This window comes from Plutella xylostella, chromosome 6, assembly GCF_932276165.1.
Source record: "Plutella xylostella chromosome 6, ilPluXylo3.1, whole genome shotgun sequence".
In the NCBI taxonomy this organism is placed as follows: domain Eukaryota; kingdom Metazoa; phylum Arthropoda; class Insecta; order Lepidoptera; family Plutellidae; genus Plutella; species Plutella xylostella.
The window spans coordinates 4091381-4106058 of record NC_063986.1 but is presented as its reverse complement, the minus strand read 5'-3'; the positions used below and the strand labels follow the sequence as shown (position 1 = coordinate 4106058).

Below are 14678 nucleotides of genomic sequence, written 5' to 3'. Positions count from 1 at the left end.
TTCAGAATACAGGTCTATAAGTAACTACGCTGTCTCCAAAAATTTCCACACCATCACACTTAGCTTAATAGCTCCGAGACTTGGTTTTCGCTTTATGCCCTTCTAACTAGTATATTTTATTAATTTATCACTATCACCGAACCCAAGGATCTTACTACCTCTACTAGGCAGAAAAATATGCGTCTCTTTTTTACATCTAGATTATGTAATGAACAAAACTACGAAAACCACTATATTTTTGCATCATAGTAGCCATTAATAAGGATCCGATTCATAAGGAACTAAGTATAATAAAAAATATCGTTGTTTATGCAACGAAATCGAGAAAAGAAGTCGCTGCTGGGTCAAGGTTCAAAAATAGCTCTACATTAGGTACCTATCTAGGATGCCTAGAAAGTAGAGATACAAAATTCTTACCTAAGTACATGTTATGGAGAGATAGAATTAAGGGCACTACCAACCCAGGGCAAAAAAAAAGATAAGTACCAATTTCATGCACTATAGATCAACCTCTTTCATTAGAGAAAAACGCTTCTGAATCTATCCAGGATATTTTCTCTTAATAAGTAATAGGCATGCATATTTCGGTAAAGGACTTTCCTACTGTTCTACTACCCAGAACTCTACTTCCATGGTACCAAATTCCATCGGTCTCGTCATCAGCCGCAAAACCAAATGTCAGAAGAGCAGTGTAAACAAACAATAGGCCGTACGCACGCCGCCCACCACGCCTCCTAGCGGTGAGGGCACGGCGCGCTATCAGCCACCGACAGTCGCTCGGTCGTCGCGTCGCCATGAACTTGGCATAAAACCGCAGCCCTGGCCCCGAAGCCTGAAGCCCGCCGACTATAATAGCTCGGCGGGCGTCTCCCCCGCCTTCCAGACCTGCGACCACCTCCGGCGAACATGCTCCGCCTCATCTGCTTGTTCACTGCCGTGGCCGCAGTCTCCTCATGCAAGCCCTGCAGTGAGTGCGATTTTATATTGTTTTTTTGAAAATTTATTTTGTTTATCACCAGTCTTAGTGAAGGCAGCCTTATAGGCTTATTGGTTATCCTACCTACATCTAGATTGAGTAAGTGGCAGTGTTTATTTGTGTTGGTGTGTTTAGCAGTTAAGTTCGAAGCTTTGTTTTCTCGTGCAGTGAAGTTCTTTATGTACGGTTTCGCTATTTGGTAAGTTTTTTATATACCTTACTGGTATTACCTGTGCAATTTGTGCATAGTGCCCAATTTGTGCATAGTGTTTATCGATGATGGGTGCTTGCAAATCAGAAAGGTAAAGTTCATGCAAATGTGAGATCCTGCGCTTACGAAGTCCTTACGTAATGGCATCTATGTAAGACCTAATAGATGTAAATTGTCTAGTGCTTTAGAGTTCCTATGAAATTAACGGCTAATGTTAGATATTCGCTCTTGCCGGTTTATACACGCAAACGTAACCTACATTGATCATAAAAGTACCTAAGTTGCAGACAGTTATCGACACTTGATCATTTCAGCAATGAAATTCAGAACCAAAGCTTACCTTCTGCAAATCTTAAATTAAGTAGGTATTAAAAAATCCTCATTTAAAACATTTAGTTACTCGTCTGTGCATGCGCAATGTGAAACTGCGCTGGAGTTTGACTGGAATTCGAAAAATGACCTAAGTAGCATCATTTCTTTTACAGGTACTTATGTAAGTCACTAAAACTAACATAACAGCCATAAACTATCATCATCATCATCATTAACTACAGGCTTACCTACTCCTGAGCTGAGGATCGCTACAACACAACTCTCAGTCCTAGGCTTCCACATCGACCCCATCTTTACATAGTTACAACCACACTCTAATTCAGTTAGATACAATACCTAATTTGCCGCTTACCTATCTTACATTTTGTCATAAAATATTAGCGCTCACCTTCACAATAATATGCACACATTGGTGCCTTTTGTCTACCTGACCTAGGCATTTGTTTATGCTTCGCTTATACATTTCCGTGTTGTTTTACACAAAGTTCTTTAGTTAGTAGAACCAATATTTTAGTCGCAAATATCTAGATGCAATGGCTCCTATAGTACCTAATAGGTTTGCAAGCAAATGTATAACTATGTACCTAAATGGAATGTCTTCGACCTTATGTGAACCGTTATCATATTTTTTTTAGGCAGTAAACCATCAGTTCCTCGATATTATCAGCTGGCCATATGATCCACAAGCTATTTCAGCTTGCAAATCTTCTGCATCTAAATGTTTCTCACTGATGTTTCTCAGACACAAAAAAAGATCACCAGCAGAAGGACGAATCCTGATGGTTCCACCTCTCCTAGCGCTTGGCCGACAAGAACCAGCGGATAAAGGCTCATACCTACCCCAAGTATCTGGTTCTTGACAAGATGAACTTCTTGTCTGTTTCCTAGTTAAGTGGGCCAGGTCGGTTCCCCTCATCTGGCCTAATCTTTATTGCCCTAAACTCGTTTCGCATAACTCGTAAGGTCTAAACTTTTTTGGTAGAATCATCACTTCGTCAAGACTTATGTGGCATAAGACTCGTTTCGTCTAAAACTCTTTTGGCACAAACTTGAAACACCTAAGTCTCGTATGCTCAAATTGTTCGTATTGGTATAATCTTATTTTTCCTAATATTATCTTTACAAATACTATATTAAGTATGTTATAAATGTACAAATTAAGGTATTTTTCTCCTACATCCCGTAAATCACGATATTAAATGATCAAAATATCGAAAGTGAATGACCATTATAATAATTACAAACGCCATTAAACCCCATGGGATCGAAACCTAAAGATAGGTGCGACGACGAGCAAAGCGAGGAGGAGCGTGTTAGGTGCACATTATCGTCAAAAGCAAAGCGGAGCGCAGCGAAGCGGAGCGGAGCGTTTCCCACATAGCGGCCACAAATACAAGGCACCAGTTTGCGCTATGTAGGGAGACGCTCCATCAAAGTTAAAGCCAAACGAATATGATTACTTTATATAACCTATGCCATAGCATTATTAGGCTATTCAAGTTTTGGCTATATCATCATTAGGCTAAACAAGATTATGCGAAATAACTTTTTACTAAAAGAGATTTATGCCATACGATTTTCGGCGAAACGAGATTTTGACCAAACGTTACTATGCAATACGAGATTAGGCAAATAAATCTTAGGCCAAAAAAGGTAGAACCGGGCCAGGTTGTTGCAGTCCTCTGGCATCCCAGAGGTGCAGGTCTCCACTAACGTCCGCCACTTCCACCTATCTTCGGCTGTACTTTTGGCCTCGCTACAGCTTAGTCCAGCGGCTCGTAGCTCATTTTCGACGCTTCGGCGCCATGTTTGGACAGTGGCCCAGGTAGCTGCATATAAACACCAATGGCTAATTAGTTATAAGTATTATCTGGTTCGACTTCGTGCCAGCTCATGCCGAGGGCGGCTGCCTCCTGCACGATAGTGCGACGCCACGTGGTTTTTGGCCGTTCCCCTCCTTCGCTTGCCAGATGGCACAGGACCTGATTAGGGATCCCAGAACCTGATGATGATGATGATTATCTGGTTCCAGCATGCGGCGTGGTACGCGGCGCGCGCGTGGTGGGCGGGCAGGCGGCGTCACCAGGCGAGTTCCCGTGGCTGGCGGCGCTGCGGAAGGACGACAAGTTCGTGTGCGGCGCCACCGTCGTCGCCCCCGACCACCTCATCACCGCCACGCACTGTGTTCATGGGTAAGTTGGTAGAAAGAAGTGAAAGCAAGTGGAAGGAAGGTCTTGATCATTGATGGATTTTGGTTTGATTGATAGTGAAAGACAAAGAGCTTATTTCAAAGAAGGTACAATTTGCTAACTTCTCCCACTTCAGGAAATTCCTGAGCTATCTGTTCATAAGATAACTTAAAATTTATTTTGTACTAGCTGTTCCCGCGCGCTTCGCTTCGCCTTAAAAAGTTTTCCCGTGGGAATTCCGGGATAAAAAGTAGCCTATGTTCTTTCCCAGGGTCTAGACCGTATGTAGGTATACCAAATTTCATTCAAATCCGTTCAGTAGTTTTGGCGTGAAAGAGTAACAGACAGACAGACAGACAGACAGACAGACACAGTTACTTTCGCATTTATAATATTAGTTAGGATTGTAGGTAGGTAAGTAAGTACATGAATGAACACTAACAGTCCGTCGACGACACACCATCGTATTTTTAATTCCACATTCCACATATTTAAGAAAGACATCTATTGGTTTAACACTTATAAAATACAACTTATAAATACAATGGTAGTACCTACATTAAACAATTTAAACAAGCTAAAAGTATGAAGTTCTACATAGGTACCGCCGACTACTTAATGGTTATATTTATTTACTGAAAGGTGTGTGAGGATTTGCATCTTCAAACAATAGAACATGTAAGTTCAACAAACAGAGAAAGTTTGTCTAAATATTGATAGAATGAGGCTACTACATAAATTTGCCCATAGAACATCAAAGTAGTTAGGAAGATGAAATAACAGACTGCCGATATTAGTATTAAATGCAGTAAAATTATTTATTTTGGTTTGGTTTGGTTGATTCGGCCATTATCTACACGTAGGTACTTAGGCAGGTAGTTAGCGCCTGGGCAAAATCAATCTTTAGCGGTCTTTAGATACTTTCTACCATTACCAAAATGTATGATACTACTCAATTTAGACCATCTTCTATCGTAAGCACTACCAATCACTTTTTCAACATCACCAAAGGTTAACTGGTAGAAAATGCTGCTAGCATTAAGTTCGCCTTTGTAACAATTTATTTTGTTCAATAAAGAGTTTAATAATAATAATATGATAATATTTATACTTATGTAAGTATTTGCAAAGTTTCTGATCTCAAAAAATACTTACTACCTATATGAAACGACGTAATATCTTAAATTACATAGGTATAAGTAATTTCATAAGGTATTCAGTAGTATACCTAGATATTATAATGACTTCTAAACAGTGGACGTGTCGCCACATATAAAAAATAAATAAAAATTCTTTATTGACACCATACTTAAACTAAAAAATCTCTTAAAAAAATCTTATAATTATTATTATTAGTCTATTATATATTAATATATATATTATTAATAATTAATATATCATTAGTCTATTATAATTAATATATTATTAATATATTATTAGTCTATTACATGCTATACCTAGGTAATCAATAGAAAACGCAATAAACCACCATACCTATGTTTTGCTAGTAGCAGCCACATTCCTAGTGATTGTTTCCACACTTCAAAGATTGGAAAACTCATAGGAATCCTTTCAGTTGATTTCTCCTCATACCTAGTCCCTGAAGACCACTTTGCGACTTTACGACCATTCCATCTCAGATGACATCAGATATCGTCCCTTGCACTTCAGGTGTTTGTTTCTCTGCCCGGCCCTTTATATCGGCCTGACATACTTTTCTTGTTACGCAACCGACCTCAGTAATATTTGCCCATCAAATATGCAATGTCGGGCTATTGAAGTTGAGTGCACCACATTGTTATAACATGTGTGCCCGAAATGTTTCTAATTACTTGCCAATACCTAGGTGGGTAGATAGGTTTCCCAAAAATTATTAATTATTTATTTGCTTGCTATTAAGTTAAAGGTGATGCAGTACAATCACAGTCCCTACCTTTTATGGAGTCCCTCAGGGTGCTAATCTAGGACCACCATTGTTTAGTAACTAGGTAGATAAGAAAACACATGAGGTGTCCGACTGACACTGAGGCCTGCCTATTGCCTATCTTCTATGACAAAGTATAGAAGGCATCACTGCCTCATGGTCCAATGTCACGTACCTCGTTTAGAGTCAATGAGGCCATTTTAGATACTGTGCACTCTATTGTTCAGCAATGGTTAGCAACATGATGCTCTAGCCTAATTACTTACTTACAATAATGTAACAAAACTGTTAAGGTGAATCCGTGGGCAGACAACTGGCAACTGTTAAATACTTTTAGTGCTGAATATTTTTTTATGATACCTTGGATAGCATAATTAGCTAGGACAACTTGCTTATTAATAATCAATATGTTTCCATAACTAACATTCTAAACCTATGTAGGTACTTAAGTGCTATGTTAGTATAGTTTACTATTCTTATTGAACTGTGTAAGGACGACTGCGCTTTGAATGATAAATGAAGCGGAGCATCCACACACTTGACTTGGCTCTCATAGTAAAACTACCGAAACTAAATAAGTATTCTTACCTACATATTTACTACGTTAACTAAACAGAAAGGATACCGAGAAACAAAAGATGAATGCGGAATAAGCAACAAGGCCAAGGTGGGCCGATGAACTTTCAGTTTGTATGAAAGTGTTATGCGTCAGGAGCCTAGGAAGTCTGTATTTGTATAAGCTATGACTAATTGAAGAGGTTTCCTATGGATCCTGAAAGAATATCACTTTCGTTAGGGAGGAGTAGGTAGGTACTTACCTACGTGGAGTTTTTTGCTCTCATACCTTTCATATTATTTTGAATAAACGCAGATTGATTATACATTATGTACTTAGATAAATCGGTAGGTACTTAAGAAGGTAATTAATGTTATCCCTATTTCAATTTAAGTTGGGAGGGACGATAAATTTATTTAACTCTACTTATTTATATACTTATACTCTACTACATACCTAAACTCATTACAAGTCAGATCACTCTTCGAGTAGTGGGTCGGGGTCTCATGAAGGGCAGCGCTGGGCCTATGAAATCACCATCACCATTCAGTCAGAATAATAAGACAGCAAGACTACTTAACTACTTGTTACTTTAAAGGTAGTTAGATTCGCCCTTTGGCTCTATCCCAGCAGCATCTCTGAAAACTTGCCTTAGGGCAGATACGGCGCCCTTGTCAGTTCGGTGGTAAAGCTTTAATGACCTTAGTGAATATATAGCAACCCTTACACAATAATCCTGCTTCCAGGGTGGATGCATCACGTTTGTCCGTGCTGGTTGGTGAATACGACGTGAACAGCACAGAGACGGGCGGGTTCGCGGTCCTGAACGTCATCCAGCACCCCGACTTCAACAGATACACGTATGACAACGACATCGCCGTGTTGAGGCTCGCTGACCCTCTGCCGAGCCATCTGTATCGACCCGCGTGTTTGCCTGGTGAGTGATCAACGATGCTCTGTTACTGATCAGCTAAAACAAAGACGAGTTTTGGTGGTTGAAATAGGTTATTCAACACAAAATTAAGCATCGTGTCCATGCACTCCAACGAACATTTTTAGGCATAATACTAAGCATACCTCTTTGACGACTGTTCGTCCCGCTACCTAGTTAATTAGTACCTACCTAACATTAATGTTAATTACATTATTGGTGCTTAATGATTTTTTATGGTTTCAGAAATGGATGATGAAGACTTTCCTGGCGGAACAGAGGCGATAGTTTCTGGATGGGGCAGTACGATAGAAAAGGGACCCTCCTCTAATATTCCTATGAAGGTACGTATTCAATAAAAAAACAGCGCTAGAGAAACTAAATTCACCCATCACAAAAAAGGTTATCCACTGGATTATCTGTTGGATTTTGTACAGTACCTACTGTAATATGAATGAGATGTGAAGCTCTGCAATCTGAAAGTTCTGTAAGTAACTGATGGCTATGACTTACATACATAGGTACATAGTTAAGTACATTGTACCTCTTACAGCCAAATTTAGTTGTAATCCACCTAATAAGATGCTTAATTTCGTCTAGCCCATCTAAAACTACCGTTCCTAACAGGCGGAAGTGCAGATCTGGGCTCACGAGGAATGCACGGGCGCGGGGTACGGCAAGAGGAAGGTGACTCCCCGCATGCTCTGCGCCAACGCCCCCAAGCGCGACGCCTGCAGCGGGGACTCCGGCGGACCGCTGCTGCTGCCGCAACCCTATTATACTGTTGTTGGTAAGTTAGTTCTGAGGTTTTGACCTCCATGGAGGTCTTGGGTAAGAAGTTCGGTGCACGATTTATTTACCTTTGGGTAAGTAGCTATTCCAGGTGCATTCCTTGTAAAACAGTCTGAAATTTGGTTAGTTGAAGGAGACCACCCCGCTTCGGCACAGGCAATATGCAAAAATGTAAAGTCGTTATTATTCTGAGGCAAAAGGCAATATACAATACTGGCTGGTTCGAGAGTCGAGACATTAAAAAAATAAATACTGGCCGTTAATATTCTGGCCTTTACAGCAGTTGAAATGAAAAATATGTTTTGTTTTTCAGGAATAGTATCCTGGGGCAGAGGCTGCGCTCGACAAGGCTACCCAGGAGTATACGCCAGGGTTGATAAGTTCTTATCCTGGCTAAAAGTTGTGTTGCGACATGCTTGCCTATGTGAACCACCAGCAAGGTTTTATTAATAGTTAACAGTTTAAACAACTTCAGGTGAAAAGACACAGTGAAAGTTACCAAATGCAGTAGATTAAATATTTAAGTTTAAGGAACAGTTTCCTAGTAAAAACAGGTATTTGTTGAGCAGTATTATAAGTAAGTTTAAGTTAGTGTTACCTTATCATTTATGTTTTATTTAATTTACGTTATACCATAATTTAAATGTAAAGGCTGTGATTCCTAGAATGTGTTGTTTTAGAATACAAAGGTACCTATTTGATAAGTAAATAAAATAAAAAATGTGAAAATAACGTTGTCTGTATGTTTGATTTCTTTTGCCTGGCAGAAAAAAACATATGCTTTTGCCGCGAAAATTTGACAAGTTGTTTGAGTTGTTGACGTTAAGCATTTTTAGGTTAGAATTCGGTTTTACGGACGTTTATTTTCAGCAGAAATATAATATTTTTTCGTATCCAGTATTATATCGGTAACTCATTCCTACAATTTATTAAGTGTTACGTTCTAGGATCAATGAATTTCTCTGATAATGAAGCCGTAAGTATCTCTGAATATGTAATGTTGATAAGTGCACCAGAGTTAACGTTCTTTTGTTCTATTTTACTCGTATTACTTGTATTGTATGCACTTATTTTTATGTACAGGATGATACATCTAGTGTCGGTAGTACCTCAAACACAGACAATACCTCAAGAAGTGAGACTCCGACTAATCCTCGGTTAAAAAAGCGTAAACGGGGCAAGAAGAAGAACACAACAAAGCAAGTCAAACCCCCATACAAGTTCAAGTAAGTATTATCCATTGATTTAGTTTCTATTCTTATAGGATAATCATTTGTAGATTAAATTAACACTCACTGACCTTGGTTATGCAAAGTTGCATTGCTACGCCTACTTTTTCATTGTTATTGTTTTAAATTTGGTCCAAATGTTTATTTATAACTTTCTAACACCCAATAAACTACTTGCACTGGCCAAGCATTATTTCTAGAATAGCCTATTGGTTAATATTTAAAAACAGAATCAATCAAAGCTAATCAGCCAAGAAGTTTAAAAAAAACCTGTTTCCTACAGTTGCAGTGCAAAGGAGGACCATGGCCAGCCCCTGTTTGGATGCCAGTTCAACCACCACCTCGGCGAGGGGCAGCCGCAGGTGTTTGCAGTGGTCGGCAGCAACCGAGTCTCCATATATGAGTGCCCGGAGACTGGAGGGTTCAAGTTCTTGCAGTGCTATGCTGACCCTGATGTATGTTTTATGTTGTATTATATTCTGTTGTTTGTAAGGATGTTTGTTTCTGCATGGCCTGCTACTATTATTGCCCAATTGCCACCACTACACCATCATCACCATCACAACCCATCACGTCCCCACTGCTGGGGCATGTGTCTCCTTCCAATAAAGAAAGGGTTTTAGGCCTAGTCCACCACACTGGCCTAGTGCACCACTACACTAAAATAAAGTCACTTGTGGAAAATCTGCCCTAAACAATTCAATTAATTTGATGTTGACAAACCATAGTTGGACCGCAGTGTTTTTCAGTAACCTAATATGCTGAGATGAAAAATTTCATTGGAAGAAAATAATACTCTTAATTCGCAAATATAAAATAGAATAGAATATATCTTTATTGAACACCACAAATTAAAACATACAAAGAGAACTTATAAACTAGGAACAATGAACAATAGGGGACCTTATCGCTTAGAGCGATCTCTTACAGGTAACCTTAAACATAAAGAAATAAAAGTAAAGAAAATTTGAGGGCGGTGTACCTACTACCTAACTACTTATAATATAGCTAAATAAACCATACATACTATAGCTACTAGAGGGGAATATCGCCAAAATGGCGTTAGATTGGAATCCGCCGCAGGGCAGACGGCGCAAAGGGCGACCTGCAATAACTTGGAGGCGATCCATTCTCAGCGACCTCAATGCCGTCGGAATCTCCTGGGACGAAGCCAAAGAAAGAGCCCAGGACAGGAACGTCTGGAGAAGAACTGTGGAGGCCCTATGCTCCTCGTGGAGTTAGAGGACTTAATGATGACTATAGCTACATAAATACTAACATAAGTTACATATTCTAACTAATATACCTACATACCATTATTTACACACATACAATTATACTATTATTATATTATTATTATTACAAACATACATACATCCTATATATATACAATAAATACCTATATTCATACAACATCTCGAAAGTAGGTAAGTAACTATTGAGACAGATAATGTTCTTTAAAATACACCAATAACTACTGGTTTAATAAATAAATAACTGCATCAATGTACTAACAACAATTTCCTTCACCACAGGTTGATGAAACTTTCTACACATGTGCATGGTCATATGAAGAAGAATCAATGCTGCCTCTACTAGCTGTGGCTGGATCAAGAGGCATCATCCGCATCTTCCAGCCATCCACACAGACGTGCATCAAACACTATATTGGCCACGGCCACGCTATCAACGAAGTCAAGTTCCACCCACGAGATCCAAACTTACTGCTCTCCGCTAGCAAAGACCATGCTCTGAGACTATGGAATATTGTTTCCGATGTATGCATCGCTATCTTTGGAGGGGTGGAAGGCCATAGAGATGAGGTGCTGAGTGCTGACTTTGATCTGAAAGGTGAAAGGATAATGTCATGTGGTATGGATCATTCTCTGAAACTGTGGAGGTTGGATAAGCCGTCGATGAATGAAGCCATCAAGCAGAGCTACACATTCAACCCTCACAGGGCTCTGAGGCCCTTCAACTCGCTGAAGGAGCATTTCCCCGACTTCTCGACACGGGATATTCATAGAAACTATGTGGACTGCGTTCGGTGGATGGGTGATCTCATTTTGTCTAAGGTGAGTTCCCTGGATTTCTTCTGTCAATAATCATTACAGTTTCATGTAAAGAGTATCTGTAATTGTTTCACAAATATAATTAATACATAGATTGGTATGGATGGGAACGAGAATGAATACATTTAAACTTGAAACTACATGCAAAAGGTCTGTTCGTCCATCTATCCCAAAATAAATGCTATTCTGACTGGCTGTGGCTAATCCTTTTATCACGACGATGAGCCCTATATTGGACTTAGTGTTGCCCAAATGCAAGAACAAGACGAGACTTAGCCAGTCTTGGTCTTGGTCTTGCGCCAATACACCTGGTCTTGGTCTTGGTCTTGGTCTTGCGTTCCCAGTCTTGGTCTTGGTCTTGGTCTTGCAGCAAGAGTCTTGCAAGTCTTGCAATTACCTATTAGTCTATTACTATTTATTAAAGTTTACTTTTTGATTTTAATAGATATTTTTTTATTCGCTATGTTTATGGTATTAGTAGTAATGCGCATAGGTCCAGTTTTTCATTTTCTTTGATACAGTTTTTTGCATCTCATAGAATTCCTAAGCGTACTTACCTATACACCGAACTGTTACACCTAACTACTCAGTGAAATAGCGCTCTGCAAGACGCAAGAGTCTTGCAGGCTATGTCTTGTTCTTGCTCAAGTCTTGCACGGTCAGTCTTGGTCTTGGTCTTGCTAAAAATACGCGGTCTTGTTCTTGGTCTTGGTCTTGCAAAAACGCAAGAACAAGACCAAGACTGCAAGACCAAGACTGAATTTGGGCAACACTAATTGGACTAGTATCTCGTGTTTGTCGACACGCTAAGGAGAAAACCAAAAATGTAATCCTAACTTTCCTACCACTAGTAGAAGTCGCATTTAGGCGATAAGTCCTTTTGTATACTCTGGGTTGACATCTGACTCCATGACTGAGTGTTTACTGACCTTCTCATGCAGACATGTGTCATCCAATAAAGTGTTTAAATACCCACCCTCCCCCCACAGTCCTGCGAGAACTCAATAATCTGCTGGAAGCCGGGCCGGCTGGAGGAGACCGACCCGCGGCCCGGAGACAGCGCCGTCACCATGGTGCACCGCTTCGACTACAAGGAGTGCGACATCTGGTTCATACGGTTCGCCGTGGATTATTGTCAGCGGGTGAGTTGGAGCTGGGAAACTTGGTATTTTTTGGAGAGATAAGCCAGTTTGTTTTACTGTAATTCAACGCCTAATATTTTCGGCCTGAGTAACAACTTTATCTTTTAAATTTATGTTATGAACGTGGCAAATCGTGGCTGAGATATTTTGGAAAGTTCCAGTTTCGATAATTCGATTCCAGGCACGGGGGGATCTATTTTAATTACGGTTTTTTTATACCTACGTATATGAGACATAAGTACCTACATGATAAATGCAATACTTAAAAAGGGTGATGCCACACGAGCGTAATTTTGTGAGTTGTGAGTCGCGTATTCCGGCAGAAATATGTGCACAACTCACAAAATTACGCTCGTGTGGCCTTACCCTAAATTGGACTATCAGTGGTCAGCTTACTTATAAGGAGACCTTTGCACAGCAGTGGGACACTAAACAGGCTTCATTATGATAATGCCTACCCCTTTCAGTTTTTGTTATCCTTACGCTTTATATACCTCTATGACTACTATAACATAACATTGTATTGCTCAGGTGATAGCGCTGGGCAACCAGTGCGGCAAGGTGATGGTGTGGGAGCTGGCGGCGGTGGCGGGCGGCTCCAAGTTCTCCCACCTCGTTCACCCGCGCTGCGCCGCCGCTGTGAGGCAGGTTAGTACATACACACACACATACACATGCAGCGATATGATAATTTAACATTGTGTAGTAGCTTCAGGCTATCGGATGACCAAAATAGAGGCCGTCAGATCATCACCACCACTCTCGAAAATTATAGCATAACCATGACAATGCAGCTTGAGCCGTGGTAGCTCAGTCAGGTAAGCGCTCGCTTCTCACGCTAGGGATGCGGTTTCGCAGCCCGGAGCTGACATGTTACATTGAGTTCTTTGGAATTTAAATATTACCTATGTGTGCCATCGCTCTTACGGTAAAGGAAAACATCGTAAGAAAACCTGCGTATCTAGTCTACATTGCCCAAACTTAGGAAGGTGGTTAAGCCTTTGGGATATGCACAAAAGATCCAGTCAAAAGAGTCAGGTGCAGGAACATGCGCAAATAGCGATTATATGACTGTAAATTTAATATTAAATACCTGATCGTTATGTTCCAGGTGACGTTTTCCCGTAACGGCAAGATCTTGGTGGCGTGCTGCGACGACGGCACCATCTGGCGCTGGGACCGCGTCAGCCACTCCAACAACATATAGACTAGACCTAGACCGACTAGATCACCTAGATCTAAACCTAACACTTAGGTGACACTGATGAGCATTCTAATTAAGTTCTCCATGAAATCTTCGTTGTATGTAGAATGTCCTAGTTATAATTTAATTAATTAGTATCAATTTAATTTTCTTATAATACTTGACTGACATGGAAATCGAAATGACTGGCCGCAAGTTATCCCGCGGGTCTCTGTTTAAGTAATGAATGAATCCTATGCATGAAATGTAAGATATTTGTGATATCATAATTTTAATCTTGTTTTAAGACTGGTTTAGTCAAATTAAACTTTTTTTTTCTGTAACAAGTATTTTTAAACTGAAATAACCTAAACCTTTTATTCTTTATATCAGAAAAGTAAATGGTAGGTAATCAAGTGAAGTGATGCTTATAAAATTTGTAGTTGGTCTGAGTTATAAAAGGTAGGTAAGTAGTGCATGAATAACAGAAATCAAAGTCAATACAATTTTACGGCATTCGTTTATTTTTGGTACTAAATAACAAATTACGTCACTACATTATAACAAAATCACAGGGGCATGTGTGGTGTCAGCTACTCGCATCTAACATCCAATACGTACAATTAGGTACAACGAAAACATAACAGGTACATAACGTGTGTGATACATAGTCGCGCGGAATACATACGAGGTACCGATACTGCCAAGTCTTATACAGTATGTATTAAGTCATCTGGGATTAATATTCTCTTATACAGGGTGTTTCAATAATTAAATGGTAGGTATGTAAGACAAATGAGGGTCTCATTCTGAACGACTTTTGTTTTTTGAATACCAACGTGTTTCTGCTACATTTCCATAATAATCAAGTAGATAATAGTCGGAGATGTGTAGGAAATGTTTATTCATAATAGTGTTATTAACTGCCAGATTCACCCTGTCTAAATACGATTCGTTTTCGTCTAACACAGATTCCGCCTACAGCTATTAGCTATTCACCCTAAATCTAAACTAGACTTAATGATAACGACAACGTAATTGAATTTTAGTCAAATTCCTTTTAGTTCAGTCTTTAAAAACTCTAATTTAACCTGAGTGGATTTAATTTAAACCAGTAACCAATATAAATATCAAATTCTT

The 14678-nt window shown here is 39.6% G+C and overlaps 2 protein-coding genes across 2 annotated transcripts; both read left to right on the top strand.

Moving 5' to 3' along the window:
• The first annotated feature begins 738 nt into the window (after positions 1-738).
• Positions 739-8644, top strand: LOC105384575 (transmembrane protease serine 9). Its single transcript, XM_038119608.2, has 6 exons — positions 739-967; positions 3553-3712; positions 6936-7126; positions 7367-7464; positions 7748-7910; positions 8226-8644. Exons 1-6 carry the CDS (start codon positions 907-909, stop codon positions 8360-8362), a joined length of 810 nt encoding a protein of 269 aa, XP_037975536.2. The 5' UTR covers positions 739-906; the 3' UTR covers positions 8363-8644.
• Positions 8645-8721: 77 nt separating this feature from the next.
• LOC105384557 (polycomb protein eed-A) lies at positions 8722-13882 on the top strand. Its single transcript, XM_048621825.1, has 7 exons — positions 8722-8888; positions 8996-9138; positions 9425-9596; positions 10677-11216; positions 12203-12355; positions 12887-13003; positions 13467-13882. The coding sequence occupies exons 1-7, from the start codon at positions 8865-8867 to the stop codon at positions 13560-13562; spliced, it is 1245 nt and encodes a 414-aa protein (XP_048477782.1). The 5' UTR covers positions 8722-8864; the 3' UTR covers positions 13563-13882.
• The last annotated feature ends 796 nt before the right edge of the window (positions 13883-14678 follow it).

Excerpts from the sequence above, each read along its gene's own strand:
- LOC105384575 (XM_038119608.2), top strand. The coding sequence starts at position 907 with ATGCTCCGCCTCATCTGCTTGTTCACTGCCGTGGCCGCAGTCTCCTCA. Across the intron at positions 3,713-6,935 it reads GCCACGCACTGTGTTCATGG|GGTGGATGCATCACGTTTGT; the intron begins GTAAGTTGGTAG and ends TCCTGCTTCCAG. Across the intron at positions 7,127-7,366 it reads TCGACCCGCGTGTTTGCCTG|AAATGGATGATGAAGACTTT; the intron begins GTGAGTGATCAA and ends TTATGGTTTCAG.
- LOC105384557 (XM_048621825.1), top strand. The coding sequence starts at position 8,865 with ATGAATTTCTCTGATAATGAAGCC. Across the intron at positions 9,139-9,424 it reads AAACCCCCATACAAGTTCAA|TTGCAGTGCAAAGGAGGACC; the intron begins GTAAGTATTATC and ends TGTTTCCTACAG. Across the intron at positions 13,004-13,466 it reads GCGCCGCCGCTGTGAGGCAG|GTGACGTTTTCCCGTAACGG; the intron begins GTTAGTACATAC and ends GTTATGTTCCAG.